General features: G+C 42.5%; 1 protein-coding gene across 25 annotated transcripts in view; it reads right to left on the reverse strand.

The window, feature by feature from the left end:
- Nucleotides 1-24,309, reverse strand: part of DLGAP1 (DLG associated protein 1) — an 843,303-nt gene that overhangs the window by 311,023 nt on the left and 507,971 nt on the right. For 11 of the 25 annotated variants that reach the window (XM_070629775.1, XM_070629776.1, XM_070629781.1 and 8 more), the window contains one exon: nt 7,532-8,560. In XM_070629775.1, coding sequence (XP_070485876.1) covers nt 7,532-8,488 — 957 coding nt within the window. In that variant the 5' untranslated portion in view covers nt 8,489-8,560. Of the gene's footprint in view, nt 1-1,241; nt 1,326-1,720; nt 2,041-2,156; nt 2,409-7,531; nt 8,561-24,309 lie in introns of those variants that run through there. The other 14 variants (XM_070629790.1, XM_070629784.1, XM_070629783.1 and 11 more) reach the window with 11 other exon arrangements.

Consider the following 24,309-nt stretch of genomic DNA (forward strand, 5'->3'; position numbering starts at 1 on the left):
ATGAGGTCTAGGGCCAAGGACCCTAGCAATACACGCTTTTCCAAAAATGAGAAAAATGATACCAAGCTTAATTAAGTAAAAAATTTCTTCCACTGAACTCTAAATTCACAATAATCCAGTAACAGAGGGTGTTGCCTTTGAACCTAACGCCAAAATGATTAAAAAAAAAAACCCTAATCTAGTCACCAAATCAAAGTCAGCTTGACCATATTGCACACATTTTTTATTGGCCCCTATACAACCTCAAATAAAAGATCAATGTATTCTACCATTCAAAAATCACTGTTTGTGTCAAGTTGTGTAAAGCCATGATTTCAAATGGACCAGAGATTGTGGATGGATCTTTTTCTACAAAGTGGTCAATGATTACCTTCAATTCCTGTCTTTAACTTGCACTCACGCAAACTGTCCTCTAAGGAGAATGGAGAAAGAGGAAACAGAGTCCACTGGCCACTAAGAAATCCAAGGCTAGTTTTTCTCTTTTAATCTGTGTTAACCAATGCTATTAGTAGCCTTCCATTAGTAGACTGGACTCGGTGGGATCAGAAAGCATTTGTTATGAAACCTTTGTGGCTAACCAAGTACTTCTGGTGTTGTCGAAGCTGTCTTCAGAATAATGAAATTGCAGACCAAGAATAATAAAGTTTCTTTAACAGCTTTCAAGAAGGATTTCCTATTTCTTTTTGATCTTCCTGGTCCTACCACTGGCTCCTTCTGGACCCCTGCTTTCTCACAGTGCTTTGCCAATTGTCTCTCCTCCTCCCATTAATCAGATATGGACAATCATGGGAATTAGAAAGAATTAGTGAGAGAATTACCAAGATTTAGCTGCTGATCTCTGATTCTACATTCAAAGTCAGCATGAGGCAGGAGTAATCTCAGTTTTCTATCAATGAAAGGGAACATCTCCAATAAGATCAGTGATAAATAGGGAGACGTGCAAGCCAGAGAGAAAACATAGTCAAGAATTTGTCTTGCTGGATTATTAAGGAAATTTAAATTAAACATAAAGAAAATCATCACTGTGGTTGATGGGGTTTAAAAAAAAAAGGCAGCAAGGAAACATCACAAGCAGAATTGCTCAACACTGTCATACATTTTACACAAAGTAGTTTCAACTGATTTAGCATAATTTAAATTGTTCAAAAACAAGAGTAAGGAAAACAACAGCCAGGGAAAGAAAATCCCCACTGGGCAAAGACTGAAATAATCTAAAACAAAATTTTGAAAAATAGTTGTACCTGCATCAGAAAAAATCCTGGGTTCATGCTTGTTATGAATGATTCTTCAGTGATCTTTTCTGGAGTCTTATTTAACCAACAGACCAAAAAAAAAAAAAACCACCCCCCAAACCCAACCATCCAGAAATTTTAATTTTGCAAAGGAATAGTAAGCATTCAGAATTCTTGTCATGGAAAACGACTGATCACATTTCAAGCATTAGCCATATAATATCCTATAATAGCACCTAGCACCTTGCATCCTCTGTGTCAATTAAAGATTTTATGAAGCCCCCGTGGGGACACAGATTTGTAGGTATCTGATGTCTCAACCTGGTTTCTTACCATCTGCACACACATTAGTTTGTTAGCTCTTTCAGTCTTACTAGCCATTCTTTAGAGAAGAAACACAATAACAAAAACTATCCTCCTTCCTCCCCCAAAACCACCCAAACCAACAACACACGATCACCAAGTACAAAGTAATAAAAGAGTTGTACCCAAACCTGGTCAGTCCTGCCATTTCTCGAAACTTGCACACAAACTGAAGAAACCCACTCAGCCTTAAAAAGGTCGATCATTTTGGTCTCCTAAAATTTCATCTCTGAGAGTGCTTTCTTTCTCGGTCTCTGTCTTGCTCTCTCTCTCCCTCTCTCTCTGTGTTTGTCTCTACTTCTACCGGAGAGCGTTTTGTTTCCCTTTTCCTGTTTCTGCTGCTGGATGAATGCAAAATACGTGATTTGAAGGGATTTTTTTTTTAGGTTAACAGTTGGAAATCTAAAATCTTGCTCTTCTGAATGGCTTTATATGCCAGTCACTCAACACAGAACATTTACATAAAGAGGTATACACAGAATCAAGAATGCTGCTTTTGTAAAGCAAAAACAAAACAACAACAAAAACTCCTTTCAACCCCTTCCTATTTTGTTTACTTACCCTGAGATGTGCCATAAATGCTTTATTCCAAATGTATAAAAGCCAGCCACATCTCAACTGAGAATTAGACAGTTTTAACGTCTTCAAATCCATGTCCCTGCTCCAAACTCCGATACAGACAGTCACTGGCAGCGGTACAATAGTTCTAAACAGCAGACATCTGATTCTTGACATTTAAAAATAACAATATTGGGGGAAAAAAGTGAGCCTTTTTTTTATTAACTACAAACAGCTTGTGAGTGAGCACATATCACCAATGGACTGTAGTAACTTGCAATGATTTCAAGCTACAGTTTTTTATTTCTAAAGTAATGTCAGACAAATACCTATAGACCTCTCATTTTCTATAGAATCACGGCAATGACCTAAATTAAATGAATTCCAAGTGATAATTCTACAAAGACAGAATCAGAACTTTGCTAGCATTTAGATTCAATTATTGGTGAAAATTATTTTAACCTTTGTTCAGTCTTGAATGAAATTAAGAACATATCAGTCATTCCACTGCAAGCCTAAGAGGGATCACATTTCATATACATGCCTTCTTAACCGCCTGCACACATATGAGGTCAAATGAATGCATGGATTTGCTACAGAACAAAACAAGTAATAAAATGAAAAAAATGCATTTATTTCTCTCTTTTTTTGGTGAGGAAGATTCACCTTGAGCTAACACCTGTGCCAATTTTCCTCTATTTTGTGTACGTTGGATGCCACCACAGCATGGCTTGATGAGCACTGTGTAGGTCCACACCCAGGATCTGAACCCATGAACCACCAAAGTGGAGCATGCAAACTTGACCACTACACCACCAGGCCGGCCCCCATTTCTTTCTTTCTTTCTTTTTTTTTTTTGAGGAAGATTAGCCCTGAGCTAACATCTGCCGCCAATCCTCCTCTTTTTGCTGAGGAATATTGGCCCTGAGCTAACATCTGTGCCCATCTTCCTCTAGTTTACATGTGGGACGCCTGCTACAGCATAGTTTGATAAGCGGTGCACAGGTCCGTGCCTGGGATCCAAACCGGTGAACCCTGGGCCACTGAAGCAGAGCGTGTGAACTTAACTGCTGTGCCACCAGGCCAGCCCCCTATTTATTTATTTATTTATTTATTTATTTTTAAAAGATTTTATTTTTTTCCTTTTTCTCCCCAAAGCCCCCTGATACATAGCTGTATATTCTTCATTGTGGGTCCTTCTAGTTGTGGCATGTGGGACGCTGCCTCAGCGTGGTCTGATGAGCAGTGCCATGTCTGCGCCCAGAATACGAACCAACAAAACACTGGGCCGCCTGCAGTGGAGCACGAGAACTTAACCACTCGGCCACAGGGCCAGCCCCCAAATTATTTATATTTTTGAAGCACACTATAGACTTAGATCTGGGGTCAAGTCTTAGCTCTCCCACTTACTATCTATGAGTTACTGGGAAAATGATTTAATCTTCTGTGCCTCAGTTTTGTCATCTGTAAAAGTGGAATAAATAGTAACACTTTACAAGGTTGTTTCAGGTACTAAATAAGATACCATATGGTTTCTGTCACATAATAGGTTTCTTACCTATGCTACTTCCTCCCTCTTTTATATTTGGAGTGAGTAGGGATTGAAAAAGGTAAATGGGAAGAGTCCGGGCTTTGGAGGCAGATACTCAGTTTGGACCCACCATGTTGCCATGTACTAGCTGTGTGTCCCCGGCCAAGTTACTTAACCTAATTTACTAAGTCTCAGGGTTTTTTTTTTCTTTGCTGAGAAAGATTCTCCCTTAGCTAACATGTGTTGCCAATCTTCCTCTATTTTGTATGTGGGATGCCGCCATAACATGGCCACTGAGGAGTGGTGTACGTCCATGTCCAGGAACCAAACCCGGACACTGAACCCAGGCTGCTGATGTGGAGGGCATCAAACTTACCCACTAGGCCACTGGGGCTGACCCCTAAATCTAAGTTTCTTCAACTGTAAAATATCTCATAGAATTTTAAAAAGAAAATTAGATAACATTGGAAGAACATCTACTCTTGGGAATCATTTATTAAATGAGAGTTCCACGCCTTACAACTCTCGAAAGTTGCTCTAATTAGCACTCTACATGTGTCACTTGGGAGTTTTAAGATATGGACTGAAGAGCACAGGCCGCCTAGACCAAGTGCCTCACTTTACAGCAGAGAGAGGAGACCCAGAGAGCTGAAATGATGGTTCCAAACCACATCACGAGTTATAGAGAGTGATCACAAAGTGGCAAATAGGGACTAGAACACAGATCCTCATATTTAAAGTTCCATGCTTTGTCCACTAAACCCTGTGAGGTTGAAGTTGAACACACCCAGTTTCACTATTACTTTGTAATTAAGGCAATACAACTGAAAAAAAAAGCATCTATGTTCCCAAGTTTGCTTCTAAGAATAAGTTTTAAATGAAATCATCCCATGGGAGCTGGCAGAGGCAGGCCACCTGTGTCTTCCCGAGAAGAGCTTCGGCAGGCTGGCAGTCTCCCTTTCCTACAAAGCAAGAAGGCGGCTGGAGAGAACGTCCACTTCTCAGGAGTTCCCCTTCTCCTCCCCCCCCCCCCACCCCCCCGTAAACGTCCAGCTCCTTTTGTTTCTTTAGAGGAACTCTTCAACCTGGCACGCTGGGTGGGAAGAACACACTGTTCTGCATTTAGTTTACTTGCTAAACATACTACCTCCCCACATTGAAATAGCGAATTCTTTTTCAGCCTGAAAGCCTGGCACAGAATAGGAGCTCAATAAAAGTCAATATTTGTTAAAGAAGGTGTGCCTTTGAGCTAAGTTTATATTCAGTGTTGAACTAGCTTGGTTTAGGGTTCACTACTGCCCAATGTAGAATAGAAAATAATTTTTTTCAATCTTTCCATAATTTCAGAACTAAAAACAAAGGTACTTTGGGTATCAAAGTCAGATTAGCTATTACTCTGGGGAGGAAGGGAAAGAAATGGGACTGAAGAAGCTACACATGTGATCCATTGTAATTAATGTTTTCTTTCTTTTTTTTTTTGAGGAAGATTAGCCCTGAGCTAACTACTGCCAATCCTCCTCTTTTTGCTGAGGAAGCCTGGCCCTGAGCTAACATCCGTGCCCATCTTCCTCTGCTTTATACGTGGGACACCTACCACAGCATGGCTTGCCAAGCGGTGCCATGTACGCACCCGGGATCCAAACCACAGAACCCCAGGCGGCCCCTAATGTAACAGAACGTGCCAACGTAACTGCTGTGCTACTGGGCCGGCCCCTAATGTTTTCTTTCTCTAGTTGGGTGACATATAAATAGGTGTTTATTTTTTTCTTTATATCTTTCTGTAAGCCTCAAATATTTCATGTAAAAAAACTGGCTTAAAAGAAGATAAATAATTTGAAAATAGAATTTCCAAATCTTTATGATATGAGATCCAATAACGCTACTATACTAAATCCCATTAAATCTTCCGAGCTTTTCTTCTCATTTTACCGAAGAACTTTAATAATACTATGTTTACTTTAAAGATGATTTTTCTCCTTGCTCACCATTTTCATGCCCTTGGTTCCAGGGCTGTGCTGGGGTGTCGTGGACAAAGGTCTTTTGCATCAAATAGATCCAAGTCTAAACCTCAGGCCTCTAACTTACTGGTCACGTGGCTTTAAATCACTTGATATTTAAGGTTGGTCCTAGTTCCATGGGGGGCATCCTTCTTTAATCTGATATGTCTCATCTCATCTTATCACTACTTATTAAAGTCCAGGGCTTGGTTTTTTGTTTTTTTAAAATTTCTCTTGTTTTTGCCACTTATCATAGAACCTTCATAGAAGAAATGTATGCTACTCTAGGGTGTCTATCTCATTACCAATCTTTTCTTCAAGACAGATATTTTTGTCAAAATACTTTATCCTCAGCGGTGGATGAAATTTACGTGCTTAAAGAATCTGTAAAGCCTTCAGCTGTAACTCTTATAATGGTCATTTCTATAAATTAAGAGACTTCGGCTCCAGTCCTACCTCTGCCACATAGTAACAGTGTAACCACCAAGCCATTGCCTCTCTTTGAGCCTAGTTTTTTCTATGCTAAATGAGGAGGTTGGATTAGATGCTCCTTAGCTCTAAAATGCTAACAGTTCTTGATGACTTCTAGTGAATCAGGCAATACCACCTCCAGTGGGACATGCTGACCATGTAATTGTGTGTTGTTTGTGAAAACTATCCACACACAGGTGGCTTCTTCTAGACTCTGGGAATGGGCTCTGGCACTGTCCCTGCTCACTGACTGCCAGCCTGGAATATTCTCAGGGCTGGGTGGAGGCATTCTCACGGGAGCCAGGTTGGTCAGGAGGAATAAAAGGGAACAAAAAGATGAACTCAGCGCAAAGACTTTTTTCTTGTATTTGTTCTCAAGGTGAGAGTGGGAAATGATTATGTCACGCTTTTTTGTCCAGCTAAAACTGTTTTTAAAAGATGGGGAGAACGGAGGAGAACAGAGAAAAAGACACTCTGAAAAGGAAAAATATGAGGGTCCTTTGTATGGAGGATCGTGTGTTGCGAAGACTAGAGGGAGGAGATAGGGAAGAAAAGAACTCCTCCCCGGATATTTTTATCCAGGTGAAATTTAGTTTAAGTGAATTGAAGGGCAGCTGGGAAAAACACAAGCAGACAGTGGAAGGGGAGGATAGGCCTGCCTTGGGTCTCTAAGTGTGTGGGATTTATACGCTGACACTAATTGTATTTTATTGCGTGGATGCTTCCCTCTTCTTTTCCTCCTCTTCTCTGTTGCCCTGAGTCGCAGCAGCTGTGTTTGTCAGGTCCCCAAAGCGGCTGATCTCCACCTCCTCAGGGCCCAGGCATTATCCCAATTTCCTGTGTTCCAGGAGTGGGGGCTCGAGTGAGGGTGTGGTTAGCGTTGGCAATGATGACAATTGCGATAGTGAAGACGTAGATCAATTCACCCAAACTAACAGCTTCAGGATGAATTTTACAATTAAAAAATAAAACAAAACAACTTGGGATAGATCCAATTAAACTCTTTCCAAAAGTCAAAAGATTACTGTTGACTTTTGTAAAAAGGTGGATTTATTTTAAAATTCTGTGTAGACTCTGCTTTTTTAGCCTCCCTATCCCACGATCCCTGAGACAAAGAAGGATCACAACACATTAATAACTCCTTGCCTTTATGTAGGCGTGCTTTTCAAAGCACTTTTATATCTAGTATCTCGAGATAACTGGACGAAGTTGGTAGAGTGTTTGTTTCCTGATAGAAACACTTCGCCACAGAAATGCTAAATAATTTGCTCAGGTTCATGCAGACAATTCATAGTAGAGCCAAGACTAGGACCCAAGAGAGACACCATGCAAATAGCAGATACAATTTCTAAACATCCGTCACTCGACATAAGTGGTACCTGAAGGTACTGGCAGGAGCGTTCTTGTTGACACGACTCTGACTTCACCATGGCCTGGTCCATGTTGACCGAGGCTTTCTGGTAAACCTCCCGGGCTCGGCTCACCGTCAGGGTGGAGGACCAGGCGCTCTTCTTCAAGAGCGGTGCGTCCAGGTTGACGGGCAGGTTGGCGCAGGTGGAGCACTTGACGTCGTTGTTACTCCGCGAGGCCTTTACCGCCTGCTCGCTGATGGTGTTGTAGGCCTCCATGAAGTACTGCGAGGCAGAGCGGTCGGGGCACCTGCCCATGGTCATCACGCCCGAGGGGCCGTGGTAGATGCACATGTCGCCGTCCAGGTTGTCATCCGAGCTCCACCAGCCCGGGGAGGTGTTGGGGCGGGCCTTGGGCTCCGCGCGCCGCTCCTTGCTCTTGCTGCGCTTGCCATATCTCACGGTCTGCGTCTCATCGGGGCTGGCTTTGCCCCCGTTGACGCTGCCCTTGGACGGCCCCTCCAGGGAGTGTGACTTGGTGAAGAGCTTCTGGACCGAGTGGACCAGATGGCGTATGCGGCCGGGGCTGTCGCTGCGGTGCTCCACGGCCGTGCGCTTGTACTGCAGCGTGTGGTAGCCATCCCGGTTGAGCGGCAGCTGCCTCTCAAACTGGTCCAGGAGGTTGGCGGGAATGCGATTGGCCTTGGTGGCCAGGGTGCGGGGCACCAGGGCGCACTCGTCCTTCAGCTCCTGCTGCGAGTTGTAGTGCCTGCGCGGGAAGGTGCTGCTGGCCAGCGGGTCGCTGAAGGGGCCCACGCACTCGGCCTGGAAGGAGTTGCGCTGCGTGTAGTAAGGATGGTCCGCGGGGTGGTGCTCCACCGGGCTCAGCAGGTATGGCTTGCGGTCCGAGTGGTGCGACAGCGAGTCACAGGCAGAATCACAGGCGACTCCGTGGTGATGGCCGCGGCTGCCCGATAACCCTTTCATTGCTGATGGGGCACAACTGCGGGGGTCATGGACACCCAGGGGTTAGGTTCCAGACCCGGCTCCCGCAAAGACCTGGGGGCAATGAAGAACAAGAGGGGAAAAAGGTTAACGCTCCCCTTGGTAAATACATACCGCTGTTTTTTGTATGTACTTTCTGCTACTGTGTTCGTTTTCTGGCAGAAGAACGCATCACTGTTCCTAAAGCTTTAATGCCTCGGTGGAAGAGCTCTATCACCTCTGAAGGGTGGGAAGCCGACTCCAATCAGACATGGGGAGATGGCAGCGGTGAAAGCTAGCAAATCTGGAAAAGAAAACTATCAGAATATAAAAATCGCTTAAAAATTATTAAAGAAAAACTCCCTCTCCCTCCCTGATTCCAATAAGCATCTTTCCCTTGCTTCTCTGTTTTTCTTTACTCTATGTTCACCATAAAGCTAGCACACGTGCAGGGCTGTTTCTCTGGGAAGCCTTTGCTGACCCGCGCCCCTTGCAGAGAGAATTAGTTCCCCTCTGTTTCTAGGCATGGAATCCTTTGTCTCAGGCATTCTCCTGGTAAGTTCCTGGCAGGCCAACTCCCTCTTAGTCACCTTTATATCCCCCTACCTAGCACCAGGCCAGGCATGTAAATACACAGCAAGCACTCGTGAAATAAATATGAGTGGAAAAAAATAAATAAGAGGCTACTGGCACCTTATAACTTGACTTGAGGATGTATCTATCTTCTGTCACATGCTTTCCCAGTTCTGTAGTAAGGATTACAGCACACAAACAATCCCCTCATGGTTAATTAAGACTTGAAAAAAGTAACAGTGTGGCAAATCAGTCAGAGCTGCCGGGAAGATCTGCCCCTGTATTTCTGTCATGGGAGGGAAAGAGCTTCCTCTCAACAAATTGAGAGCACTCACCGAGAAATAAGCTCAAACTGGCTAGTTTGACTATCATGGCATCTCCTCCGCCTGGATTAAAAGATTCTGCTTAAATGGTTTAACTAAAACAACTGCAACAAAATAAAATACCCACACATGGACATGGACTTCTGAGGGGTCAGGTCTTGTCTATCCCATGGGACGTGCTGTACGTGGGAGCTCCTGACAAAGATGAGAATCTCTAGCCATGCTTTATGAAGCTCCTTTCTTCCTCCTACTCTCTCAGTTTCTGGATTAATAGCTTAGGAAAACTGATGGGAGGTTTTCATCACTGGAATCTTTCGAAATTGGTTAGCTAGTAAATTATGAGCTCCTTGAGGGTAGAGACTATGTTTGACCCAGCCTGTGCCCAGCAAAGTGCTTGGTTGATGGTGAGAACTCAGTAAAATGTTTATTCAATGAATTAAGGCATTGATGCAAAATTTCCCAAAGTGGTCCATTCTGTAGTTCAAGTCCCATCGACGGAGTGGAAAGATGACTGTGTGACAAGGGAAGGGTCAAAGAAGGAAGGGACCGAGCATCTCACAGGTGTTCTAGGGACCAGTAGTTTTCAAGGCAAGGCAGGAGGCAGGCAGGTGAATGCTCCCTCTGCCACCCATTAGCCTCCACAACCCACCAGAGACTATCCCACTTCTTGAAGTTCTGAAGTGCTACCTGCCTTGACTGTAAAGGCTGAGGAGTTTGCCTTCCTGGGGACCACAGGATGTCTAGACAAAAGACAGTCTATTTGAAGGAGAGAAATAAACTGACACCTGAAGAGACAAAAAGGAAAGCAGGACTCATGATACCTGTGGATCAGGAAGAACCTATATATCAAAGCTTGCCCACTGAGGAGAGACTAATGAAACAGGAAATTTTAGCATAAAATACCTTAGGACTGCTTTGCATGAAGTTATGATCCCAAGAGTGGGCGGTGGTAAGGAGGGACGTAAGAGGGTTAAATATGTATTTTTAACAAAACTGTGGCACAAACCAATTTAGATGGCAAAATCCACTGCATGAAGAAGTCTTTCTATAAAACAGCTCCCATTGAAGACATTTTTGCCTTTTAAAAAACAAAAACAATCCAGTTGGATTATAGTGACGTAAGTATTATGATTACACATAATAGAACATCAATATATGAAATAATCCTTCAAACTTTCCTTCCGAAGCAGCTTGGTCTTGGGTAGATATTTTCTGCTAAATGAAATGTGAAACTGGCAAGAGCCAAAAATGTAAATTACATACACTCCAAAATGTGAAATATTATTGAATTATATATTCAATATTTAGTTATCTCTAATATGTGAACAGCATTTCATGAGAGATGATGTTACCTGAGGACGAGCAGAGCAAATGAAGAGCCTTTTTAAAGCCATTAATAATGAATTAAGTTAAATGATGTAACAATATCATTTTTGTAAGTTACACATACACAATGTGATTTTTACTAAAACTAAAGTGGGCTATTTATATTACAAGCACTTATATTTTCTTAGAGCATAATAAATTGCATCAAGGATAAATAAGTTACCTTTCCTCCTTCTTTACTTCATGTTGTAAAAGGATATTGACATCTTGTCCTTTTCCTCTACAATGTGGGCAAATAAGGTCATGAAAAGAATGGTCATAAGCATTTCCAAATGCTCAAGCTATCTTTTTGGTTAAGGCCAAATGAATGACTTAATATCCTGGCCCTTTCTATAAAAAAAATCTTACACTCTCTTCTACCCTCTTGTCACTATAAAAGGAAAGTAGATCAATTTGTAATTATAAAATAAAGCAACACATTTGGTGACATCTTGGTGAGCAGGGGCAGATGATCTAAAACCCTCAATGGATTAAACAGTTGCTGGTGGCATCTCCCATGGAGGTCCTGCTCTTCCTTCTGGCATTCTTCATTTTCCTCTTTCCTCAATCTTCAAATCCCTTTCCAGCACCCTTCTTTCTGCCACTTATTTTTTTTTATTGTCTCCTAATTAATGTTTATGAGTGGCATCCATGGACATCAGTTGCTCTAGGCTGTGGTGTCACTAAGAGCATCCCCAGGAAGAATTAACCGAGCATCCCTCCTGGGCAGGGCCTAGAGTTTGCTGCTGCACACAACCAAATGCATAGCGCAAACCCCTAGTGGCAAAGGGCTAGGATGTGCTCAGAGGGACATGAGCCAGTCATGAAAGAAGATACGTAACAATTCTTATCTTCTGCATCCTTGGAGAGGGAAGCTGCTAGCCCCTGAATTAGATTTTAAGTGGCCATAAAAGATTTCTGAAAATAGAAAAAGAAATTGTCTTTCATGCCTTTCTCTTTGAGCAAGGGCGGGAAGTGTGAGTCAACATGCCTGCCAGAGAGTTTCTATGACTACGGTGATCATCTCTCATTTTTTCTTGTTCACTATGACTTCAAAATTGTGTTTTGTTGTCCTCCTAAGTTTGATTTTACCGTCAGACTGTATGTCCTGAGTTTTGGCTTGGAAAATTTGTTGACTATATTGGCTACCATGAGGAGGGCTCTGAGTGTGAGGTGCACCCGGTTTTTACAGAGTTCGCACACTTGGAGCAGAAGCGTTGTTGTAGAGACGATGACTAAAGCAAGAACAATCCAGCCCTTTAAAGGAAATTCTCAAGGTAGGTAATTTATTAGATCGGAGGAAAAAACAAACAAACCACATATTAGAAGATGCTGACAAGGGGAAAACAGTCTTGCAAAGCTGGCAAGTCCTTCTTTCTTTTTGATTTCTGTGCATGTCTTTATTTAGAGCTGCTGTTCTTGATTTTTCTTTACACGAAGAGAAAAGAGACAAGTGAAGGGCTTCCATTCTCTCACTCAGTGAGGACTGACAGTCAGGCCATCACGACTTGCTTTAGAAAGAACAATGTGGGGGACCCTGCCCAGGAGAACAGGGAGCACTGTCTTCTGTTTTGAGGAGATATCTGGAAGAAGAAATCTCCAGAAATCTTTTCAGGGTCAAGTGGTTTTTTTGGCTTCCTTCCAAGCAACCTGTCCATGCCAGGTTATAACATTCCACTGAAGAGAATGAAAAGATTCCCTTATTGAAGAGGATAAAATAGTTCCCGAATAATGACTACATTTTCCAATCTCCTTAGATGTGCACAGGTGACTAATTCTGGCTAATGGAATATAATTGGAAATGGCATGTGCAATTTCTGGAAAATGTCTCTACAGTGAAGGGCGTACCCTGCCCTACCCCTTCCCTGGCTGGAATGCAGAAATGAGGGCTGGCTGAGCAGTGATCTTGTACCACGAGGTGGAAGTTACAGTCTGAGGATGGGGACGATCAGACCAGCACAAGGTGAAGGACCTGGCCACAGTGGAGGGCTGTGTCAGCCCTGGATGTGTACCTATGCATCTTGTTTATGTGGGAGGAAATAGGCCTTTATCTTTTCCTCTGCCACTATTATTTTGTTTTCTGACTCTTGCACCTGATCCTATTCCTGAGTGAGATGGGTAGTCAGGGCCAAATCCCAGAGAGCGTCTGTAAGCTATCCAGGTACAGAGACTTTGCTTTGCAGGTGGTAATGCTCCATGAGAGCGAGAGAGTTCTCAAGGTTCTCCAAGCTGCATGAGGGCTCCAGGCTCCGTTAAGCTAGGCAGTGACACAAGCATACTCACACTAAAGATTTCTCTGGCTGTAGTTAGAGACTGGATTTAGGGGTTGGGAGAGGCAAGAAGATGTAAAAGAAGCAATTATTTCTTGCTTGGGCAGTTCTTGAGAGAAGACAGAAAGGGAGGAGGGAGTACCCTAAAAGAGGGTGAGAATGTCCTGGCCAGCTGGGACAGAGTCCTCCATTTCAGGCCTCCTTGCCCCACGTGTGTTTCCATCACAGTCTAAACACACATGAGCACTTTTTCTAGACAGAACAAAATTCAATATAATATGGGTGCAGATTTTTTATTAACAATTTTCCCCTCCATTAATAATAAATCTCAATTCTATGGAGATTGAGAATGAAGAACTAAATGCTCAACAGGCTTACGATTTTAAATAAATTTTTTTTTAAAAAATAAGAGAGCAGGGGGCCGGTCTGGTGGCATAGTGGTTAAGTTCATGGGTTTAGATCCTGGGCGTGGACCTACACACTGTTCATCAAGCCATGCTGTGACGGTGTCCCACATACAAAATAGAGGAAGATTGGCATAGATGTTAGCTTAGTGGCAATCTCTCTTAAGCAAAAAGAGGAAGATTGGCAACAGATGTTAGCTCGAGGCCAATCTTCCTCACCAAAAAGAAAAAGAGAGAGAGAGAGAGACAGAATGGGGCCAGCCCCGGTGGTCTAGTGGTTAAGTTCAGCATGCTCTGCTTCGGTAGCCCGGGTTCAGTTCCTGGGCGTGGACCTACACAGTTCTGCTAGGGGACATGCTGTGCTGGAGGCCCACATACTAAAAAATAGAGGAAGACTGGCACGGATGTTAGCTTGGGGTGAATCTTCCTCAGCAAAAAAAAAAAAAAAAAGAAAGAAAGAAAGAAAAAAAAGAAAAAAAGGGAATGGTTCTTATTAATACACCACTAGAAAAATGAAGCCATGCTCTTTTAGTGTAAAAGTAAGCAGAAAACTCAACAGAGGTGAGAGTGTGAGTTAACATTGCCCAAAGACCCACTTTTCAGATATTTTCTAACCTTCTGAATTTGTAGCTGCAAAGCATAACGGAATGCCACTTTCTTTCACTTTTTCAGTCTTCTCTAAGTGAAGGTTTTCATGTGCTGTGTACTTAAAATCATACAAATACTTTGAGAGCACCTTTGAATAAGCAGTCTGAAACACACATCATATTCCTCTGAGCACGACGCTAAGCCGTTTTATATATACAGAATGTATTTTGGCTTTTCCATAACAGTTATTGCTATCCTAATCATCTGCAGTTTCATTTTGTTTGTGAATACTTCCTTCAATCAGTCTGCTCCTACAAATAAATGCCTTTGGAGCACTTCCCTTTCAAAAGATATGGTATTATAAAAAGAACAAAACAAAAAACCCGCAAACCTCCTCCAATTGGGTCACAGTAGGGAGCACAATTACAACTGTCTTTGTCTTCATACAAAGCTTTAAAAAAGCAGTTTCATTACAGTTTTTGAGCATAAAAAGGTGGAGAGTGGTGTTCCTTGAGAAATAGTTAGTAAGTCATTAAGATTGGTATATACTAATTGCTGGTTGATTAAAATATCAGAGGACCTAGGAGGGAATCTTTATGTGGAGATAATTGAGGCAGCACATTATAAAACTTCAGAACGTTATTTTGGATTGACTCAGGTGGGAAGGTGACTGTCCTGACTCCATGTGACCTTGCAGATGTGCTCCCATTGGAATTGTTCCCATTTGCATTTCTAGGAGAGGGTCTAATGATTTCAGCCATGCCCACAGATAGACCCCCCTGGGAGTTACTAAGAAAATGTGGTCACCTCGACCAGCCATGACCAATAGCTCTTCAGGAGGCACTATGGGCAGGGAGCCACCCTATCTTATGGAAGCAAAACACATCTGCAGAATTTTCACAGAGAAGAGCAAAAATCATCAGGTTCTATTCCAAAAGAAAAAAAAATTGAGAAAAAACGCAAGCCACTGATTAATCTAGGAGAAACAGGAATGATGATAGAGAAAAATTGTTTAATGGGATATAAAGACAGCCATGATGAAGAGATGGAAAAATGCAAAAACAGTGACAAAACAACACAATACAACTTGAAAAGAAGCAGTGGAAATAGCCTCTAATGAAAACTGAGTTATTTTTGTCTACATCTCTCATAACTAGTTGAATAGTTTTGTGAACATGTTCTGGCACATTCTAGACAACTTGCTTCACAGCCAGAGTATTTTTTGTTTTTACCTGAATCAAAAGTTTTTTCTCATAAATTCCCTTCTTTTAAACGCTGCTGCTTTTTGTACCAAGTATGCTCTACAAATCTAGTTTACTGAGTGCTGAGGCCCCCAAATTACCTATAGTGATCCCTTTTGTGGTAGCTCTTCAGCTGACACTTGCTTTTGAGAATTCTTTCCCTACCTATGGCATCTGCTGATGATGTCCTGGCCAGGAATGTTGAAGGTGATCACCGCCTCCTCTGAGCTGACTGAAGTGGGTTTGAAGACCCAACTCAGGGGCCATCCATGCAGAGACCTAGCTGAGATAGTCAGCTGCAGGCTCCTGGAAATTTAAATGGGAATATTCCTAGAGCCACTGGACCCTGGTGAGTTTAAATGCAAAGTCAAGTAAAGGAGGGGCCAGCGTTGGCACCATAGGAAGTTCGAATTGTGCACCATTTGAACCTGTGGGGCAGCAGAAACAAGGGTCCTGCAGAGAGACTATGTGAGGAGAGAGGAGGGGAGCCAACATTCAGAGAAGCAGATCCAGACTCCATGTAGCCCCAGGGACGGAAATAGAGAAGCTGCCTAACATCCTTCTAGATCGAATAGGCCCAGCTCCCCGCCCAGAGCGGCTGAGACCCTGTCGTTGTCTGTGGCAGAACCATGGCAGACCCACAAAAGCACGCCCATCCAAGTAAAGGGACCCTCCTGCCCAGCTGGGGCAACTGCAGGCAGGATAGGACCACCCCCAAAGTGCTCTATGTCCCAGAGGTCCAAATGTGAGTCTCGGAAGCAGCCCCATCACAACTGGCTAAGGAGTCTTTATATGGCCTTATCAGCTTAAGTATTTATTAGCTCCAACAAACTGTGCACACTCATTCAGATTTTATATTCACTCTTTCAAGACTCTCATCAGTGTGTGCATGCATGAGAGAGAGGTGGTCAGATAGCACACAGGGGTGAGGACAAGGGCGGTCTCTGAACCAGCCATTTTCAACCCCCTATGGAGGTTTTTCTGCCTCTGAGTTCAGCCTTCCCTGGGCCCTGTAGTGGCTGCTGTTGATGAGAATCAGATTTGCGATTCCTCCAATGCACCCCCTTCTTCTGCTTCCACCTTCACATAATTTGTGAAGTGCCTTATTCTTACTCTTCACCTATCTAGCAATTAGACTCCTTCTTGGCTTTTTTCATTTTGGAACCAGTCTTTTATTCCCCTCTGGATTTCTACACAATCTTAAATTTTAAACAAATCCTTCTCTCACTAAACTTTCTGAAAACACTATTGCTGTGGTAGAGAAGAAAATATGACGACATTCATTGTCCCTGGATTAAAGTCATTCAGTTTTGACAGGCAAGGATGTTAGCCTGTAAGACGGCAGTCAATATATTGTTTAAATGTACTGGGCATGAAGTCAAATCAAATCAACATATGAATTTAATTCAATATTATTTATTGCATAACGATTGTTTACATGCACTGCACTGGGCACTGTAAAAAGCATTAAGGATTCTTAATATCCCAACCTCAACTCCCTAACTCTCAAGTTTTCTCATTTCCTTACTCCCACTTCTGCTGCTCTCTGAAAGCTCTCATAATTTCTTCCGTTCTCTGGTTCCTCAACTCTTCCCTCTTCTCCAGTACTATCAGCCCCTCAGCGTCTCCCTTCCTTCTCTTGCCAGCCCAGGAGACACATCATGTCGAACAGTCTTTTGTTATCACCCTCAGCTCCCTGCTCTGTGATCCTTGTGTCTCATCTATTCTGGACTACATAAAACCAAGGACTGATGCCACCATCCTTCTGTCCTTCCACAAGGGGGCTGCTGAGTGTCACTGGGGATGGGACTGATGCCACGACAAATTCCCAGTGGCCAGTCTCAGCCCCACTCCCAAAGCTGATTAGGAATAGCATCATGGGTCTCCTGCTTCTGTTCAGGCTGTTCCAAGGTCTTGGCTTTCTCATCTGGCTTTGGTTGGAAAAACAAAGACAGGAAATAATAAATACTAAGTGAATAAAAAGGAATAGTCTCTGTGCCTCTAGCAACCATAATAATTACAAGCATTTTTGAGCACCTATATACCAGGCACATGTTGACCCCTTTGAGTGAGGATTATCTCATTTTATCCTCAAACAATATACGGTAGCAATTTATTCTCTGGATCAGAAAACAGGCTATTAAATATTAAATAATTTGTCTGAGATCAGATAATTAGTACATTTTGAACCCAGCATGCTCTTAGCTACTATGCCTTAATGACTTTGTTTTCACAACCTCTAACACACACACACACACACACACACACACACACACACACACGCCCTCCACAGTATTTTCCACAATGCTAACAGCATGATTTGCAATGTGATCTTTGTTATCTAGTCATGCCATTTTTTAGCTTTAAATTCTTCCCAGACTCCCTATACCTTTACAATATAATCTAAACCTTTGAATATAACCTAAAGTGGAGATTTTAATGATCTAGCCCCCAACTACGAGACAGCTTTGTCTCTCATTGTCCCATCCCCTACACCAGCAATACTGGACTCGGTGTCTTCTTCCCCATAGGCCACACTCTCCAGTGCTCTGTACTTTGTGCTCTCTCAAATACTCACTTCTGTCCACTAAGCAAATTCTTATTACTCCTTCAAGAGGAGGTGAACATATAGCCTCTCCCTAAAATATTTCTTGTGCTAAAGGAAACATGGAAACGAGAGGCCTTAGCTAATTTACAAACTAGTTGAGGAAGTAAACCACATAAACATGAAACAATCAGAGAATAATACAAGGCAGAATCTAATCAAGCACTAGATTGTGTGGTACATGTTGCATATGTAATGTAAGGAACCAAGTAAAAACTTATGAAAAAACAAATCTAGAAGGTGCAAAAGTTAAGGAGTGCAAAGACATCTCAATTTAGGAGGTTCAGAGAGTCCAGAGCAGCACATTCTTCAAAGATGAGGTTCTTAGGATGATGTGTAACGCCTGTTCTATATTGCATTCAAATCCAACCATTTGATCTTTCCCTTGGCTTTTTTAACGCTTCCATATCTACGTCTCCTTTCGTCTTTGATGATACTATTGAGATGTGAGTCAGATCATCTGAGACCTACAAACCTGACCTCATCATTAAGGCCTTTCACTGGATTCCTTTCACTGAACTTCTCTTTGATGCCACTGGCCTATGGGAAGGAGTTATAAGAAATACGTATTTATACTTGTGTGGTTTTTACTGTCAGGATCTCATCTATCTCCGCAAAGAGTGTCTTCTGAATGAGGCACCATGGGGAAATCCCTCTCAGGTCTTAGTATTAGTAAAGCTGTGTGTTTAACAACTGCCACTGAATCTTGCAGGTAGCGTTACTCTTGTAGGTGAATGTATTTCCACTTATGCTTTGAATAGCGCGAAGTTTATTGGGAAATTTATGACAAATAGTAATGGTTTTATTGCTTCCCTACTTTGATTTTACTTTCATTTTGTTTCTTTTGGCTGTATGCTTTATCCCTTTTCATGACATATAGAATCTTGTAAACCACCCTAAACCTTTGTAGAAACAAGTTGCAGTGGGGATGGCAAATTTATATCTATCTCGATATCTCTGTATTATGTAAAATATAAATAATATGTTTTTGTTTCACTCCTACAGTCAATACCATCAATTGACTATAACAATTCTCAACTGTTCTCAAACTGGAGTGTGTACCAGAATCAGCCAGAGGGCTTGTGAAGACACAGATTGCTGGACCACATCCTCAGAGTTTCTGGGGTGGTTCCCAAGAATTTGCATTTCTAACAAATTCCCTGGAGATGGGATACATCCCATGGATGAAGCTTGTTGAGGAACCACACCTTGAGAACTACTGAACTAGACTCTGTATTCCTTCCATCCGTGATTCTTCCTGAACTACACAGCTTCCTTTCCTCTATCAGGCTAAACTTACACTTTTCCTTCAAGCCCTGCCCAGTGGTCCCTTTTTTGGTGAAGACTTTGTTGAGTCCAGTGAGCAGAGGTAACAGCTGCCTCATGTGTTCTCGCAAAGCACATGATTCGCACCTCCACCAGGCACTGGAATGTCTGCGGTGATGTACTGCCTTGTGTGTCCATCCCTCCCAGTAGACCATGGGATTCTAGGCAACACAGGGAGTCTCACTCATTTCCAGATCACCGTTTCCTAGGAAAATCCGACACGCAGTACGCACTCAATAAATGTTAACTGAAGTCTCCTGCTTGGGAAAAAAGATGTTTTCATGGGAAAAAATGCAGTAATTTATAAATAAAATTACTGTTTGTGTACCAGGAATAACGTGTTATTTAGTGTGGGCCCTGTGCTAATCAGTCAGTATTTGAGCAGCGCCTAATGAAGACTGCTGACGGGAGCCTGCCTTGCTGTCTCATCCACAGCACACAGGCTGCATCTGTCCTGTGGCTCACTCATCCTCCTTCCGGCTTATCAGCAATTAGAAGCTCTTGAGCTATAATGGCAGTGATTGAAGAAACTGTTGTAGAAAACTCCATGTCAAGTTCTCTACACATCTCTGAAGACAGGGGGACTTTCTGGTTAGAACCTTGCTGCTAATAAATTGATGTCACAAGGGAAGACTTTTTCTCTTTCTGAAGGGGGCTACAAGGTCCTCAATAAGCTATGGAATGATCTTACTGAAATTGTCGAATCCGGTGAAATACAAGCTTTGCTTTATTACATGCCTACTGTGTGCGAGGAACTGAATATACCTTCCTTTGAACCCTTGAAAGCTTGGCTTGATTTCCTCTCTTCACACAGATGAAGAAACCGAGGCTCACAGAACTTAAATAGCTTGTCCAGAAGCACAGTTAGTAAGCAGCTAAGCTAGGACTTGAACCCCGGTCTGGAAAACTTAAAGCTCGCGCTCTTCCTGCCCCATCAACAGCTCCAAGAAACATCAGCACGCCTGAGGCAGCACAGCAGGGATCACCCTGCAAGCAGTGCATCTCCACAGCTTTTGGACTTTCCTTTCAGGAAAGGTTTAGCTGCTAAAAGACAAAATGAAAACATGGATAAAACTACCATACTTTATCATATCACCTCTTTTTGATACAAGAAGACCCATCCAGCTTAAACATTTAATAAACGTTTATAAGCTAACCAGGAAAGTGCTCCCCGGGAACGCACATCCTCAGGTATGAATAGTGACCCTGAGGTCTTGTTTAGAAGTCAGTAACTTTGTACAAGTCAGAGATGTCAGCCTGTCATGCTGCTGAGTCCAAGGCCACAGCTGTGCAAATCCCTTTCTTCCCACCACCAAGACCTGTATATAACATGTGGATAATGTTTTTAGTCTCAATATAGAATTGGGCCACTGTAGGCAATCACTTCTCAGTTATCCATAAAAGCTACTAAAAGAGCTAACACTCATGTATTCCTTTTTTTCCCAACAAATATTTATTATCTATTAAATGACAGGTACAGTTCTAGGGACCAGGGACCCAGTAGTAAACACAACTGAAAACTCCATGCCTACATGGAAAGTACATTCTTGTGTTAGGAGACAACATACACTGTATAAAATGGTGATAATTATATCATATAATCTGTCAGGCAATGATATATTAAATGCCTTCTGTAAGTGGTCTTTTTTATAAACTCTTCACTGATCTGGAGGCATTGAAAATTTTACAAAAATATTGGCGTATTTTTTAAAGAAGTAGTTTAGTAAAGTCTGTACCCGTTGGTCTATTTCAAGAAACATTAGGCAAATAGATATGCGTATGTGCCAGACCCTGTCCTAGGCACTTTATATGCACTGTCCCATTTAATTATCTTAGCAGCCCCATGAAGTAGGTGCTCTCATTATCTTCATTTCCCAGAGGAGGAAGATGAGGCACAGAGATTAAATAATTTACTCAGAGTTAATCCAGGAATTCGATCCCAGAGCTCGCACTATGCACCTCTACGGTATCGATAACAAAGTTTGTCTTTGTCCTTCAAGACGGTGATGGGATGTCACCCAGGCCGCAGCATATGGTTGCATAAATTGTGTAAGGGGCAACCGTAATGGGCAAGCTGATGTTGTGTGGTGCAGCAGCCCTGTCACTTTGTTGTCACTGATGGGCCAGCAAGGAATGTGCTTTCATTTAAATATATGACACAAGCATAATTAAAAAGAGACACCGGAGAAAAATCATGCATTCCAACATGAAATAGGATTATTTCAGAAATAATCTGTTTCCATTCAGAAACAGAAATAGGATTATTCATCCATTGTTATTATCTAATAAGACAACAGTTGAAACCATGGAGATTACATACATATTTCAGAGACATACACATGTATTTTACGTATACATCATCCACACTTTTAAATAGGGCTTTTAAGGCGAAAAATGCTAGAAACCTAGAATTTATGAACTTCTCCATACAAAATGCCTTTTTTCTCTGCACATCTCTAACCTTCACCTGGAAATTTTTAATTTCCGCATGGCCCCTTCTCCTCACATCTGCTAATGCTGGCACCAGGGGTAAGTCACATTATTCAAGGAGGCATCCTACACTACAGTGTTAAGTAAAGAACTGTAAGCCAAATGAAAGAAATAAGTGGGGGAAGAGAACTCATAAGAAATACTTCATCGGTGCATCATCCGATGAGCAGCCTGCACTAGTGTTCCCTGTAGTAACCGCTGCCCGTGGCAGCTTCCCTTCTGAGCACTGAGGGGGTATTGTTTCCTCTACATGAATCTGTGTTAAGGCAAAATTCCATTTAAGTAGGATTATAAATTTCATTTCCCAGCCAAATATATGGGCAGCCTGAAATTCCAGCAGAGATCTGAGCACCAGCAATTGGTGGGGAGTCTGAGAACTAAGCGTGTAAATCCAACAAGAAGTGGCTTCACATGGGAATGGGAACGTTGAAAGGATGCTGCTTACAGAAAAATAGCTAATTTTAGACTTGAAGAAAACTTTTGGATGCTTACTTAGAAAATGAGATTCAAAACTGGGATACTTTTGTTTTCCTTCTTACTCTCTTTACATGAGACGCCCAGATTTGATCAGATTTCAGAAAACATCCTTACGATTGCCTTGAGCTTCATTCTAGCACTTAGCATCTTTAACTAGAAATAGGGCATTTTTTCTTACTATCCCCACTTTTTGCTTGTGGGGCTTAGAAATGCATCATTTTCTCTGTCTCTTTCTTGTTTTTTCTTTATTCTTCTCTCCTCCAGGGAAGCTCTTTAAGGAAAATCCAGCTCTATAAACTGCAAGAGTTCTCCTGTGAACATCCTTGGCATACCACCGGCAGCTACATGATCGGTTTTAAACATGGTGAACATTCTGTGTGTTTTAGATGAGGAAATCTCTTTAGAATTATTTAACTTAAGCTTTCTATCAAGATTTATTTTTACTTTAAGACCCTGAGAATCGCTCTGGGTCACTGAACGTATGTGAAAAAAGCTGAAAAAATAAATGGTGGAGAAACACTTTTATAAGTACCAATATGAACTCTGCAAAAAGGGTTAGAATCCAGTGGCAACTAATCCTAGTGTAAACTGGATCCATGGGTGTGGAGGACTGCACAGGAACATCTCCTTCTGTACTCCCAAGGGGTAAGGGAACTGGAACAGGAGGCAGAGAGGGGGTCTGCTTTGGGTGTCACAGTCTGTCTCTCCTGAGGGTTTCTGGAAGTTTGAGGTAACTTATAACACTCATGTATGTTACACATGACATTTTCATTCTTCATCTGAGTCCACAGACCCCCTGCTCAGGATCCCTCATTATCTCTTCTCCCTCCACCAGTGACTCCTGTACCTGGGCACTCACAGCCCTTTGGACAGAACAGCATTTTAGCACTTTGTAAAGCATTTCCCTCAAGAAGAGTAGTTATCTGCACATTAGTCTGTCTTCCATCCACATGTGAACTCCTTCAGGGAATTGATTGCTCAGCAACTAGCCCAATGCCAGGCACAGAGTAAGTGCTCAACAAATGCTGAGTAAATAAAACAAGAGGAGGCAAAAAAACCCCATCAGCTTGCTGGCTCACTGACATGTCTCACAAATGAATTTGACTGGATACTCCAAGACTTGTAAAAGGCATCCCGGTATGCCTCTGGGATGCAGGAGGAACCGCACATGATTGTGCTGGATTAGATTGGGTTGGTTGGAAGAAAAAAAGAATTTGACTTCAGAAAGCTATTTTCTCCAGTGTGGGAGTTTGACATAAGAGAATCCTTCTTTGGACATCCCTTATTTGGTTTGTGGGTACTGATAATAGCAAAATGGGCAAAGAAGAAAGATCTTTAGAAAAAGTAAGAAAGATTTTCTGTCCAAGTCCCACTGCCTCCCTTTTCACTCCCTCTACCTCATCTTCTGCATTCCTCCAGAATGATCTTTCTAACCTCCTGATCTGATCGTGCCTTTTCCCCGCACAAAACTATCTCCATATCCTTCAAAATAAAACTTGACCCCTTGCACAGCCTGTGCGGCCCCTCGCGGCCTTGCTGTGAATATCCTCCAGCCTCACCTCTACCTCCTCCTGCCAGTCCCTCAAACCCAGGCTACAGCCACCAGACCACTTGCAGTTTTCCTCGCCCATCCCGCTGTCCTCTTCTTTGTGACTTTGTGCACAGTGCTTACTTCCTCCACTTGGGGAAGCCCCGTGCTGACTATGTAATGCCTATTCATCCTTCAAAATGCAACTGCTCTCCGGTCCCTCTCACATTATTCACCTCTCACATTGTCATCTCCAATACAGCTGTGCCGTTGTTTCCTACACCCATCTTCCTTCTTTCTAGTCCTCTCCTCTCCCACTGTGAGGGAGCCACAGTTACACTTAAGGGCAATACCCTTTCTACTTTACACCTAGTCCAGTGTTCAACAATAATGAGCTTTATAATCTCCTAAAACTATAAAAGCTGAACCACAGAAGGAACTTAGGAGTTGGCTGCCTAGAGACAGTGGCCTCCATGCTCCCGACTATCGGACACATGATCTCAGGCTATTCGAAGAGGTCAATTCATCTCAGGGTGTAGCTCTGACAGGGGAGAAGAATCTGATACCTGACCGACCCTCTCAGATCCTCATGTGTGGCAATATTTTACCGCCCACATGGGGGTATTACCCACCA

The sequence above is a fragment of the Equus przewalskii genome, chromosome 7, assembly GCF_037783145.1.
Source record: "Equus przewalskii isolate Varuska chromosome 7, EquPr2, whole genome shotgun sequence".
NCBI classification, from domain to species: Eukaryota; Metazoa; Chordata; class Mammalia; order Perissodactyla; family Equidae; genus Equus; species Equus przewalskii.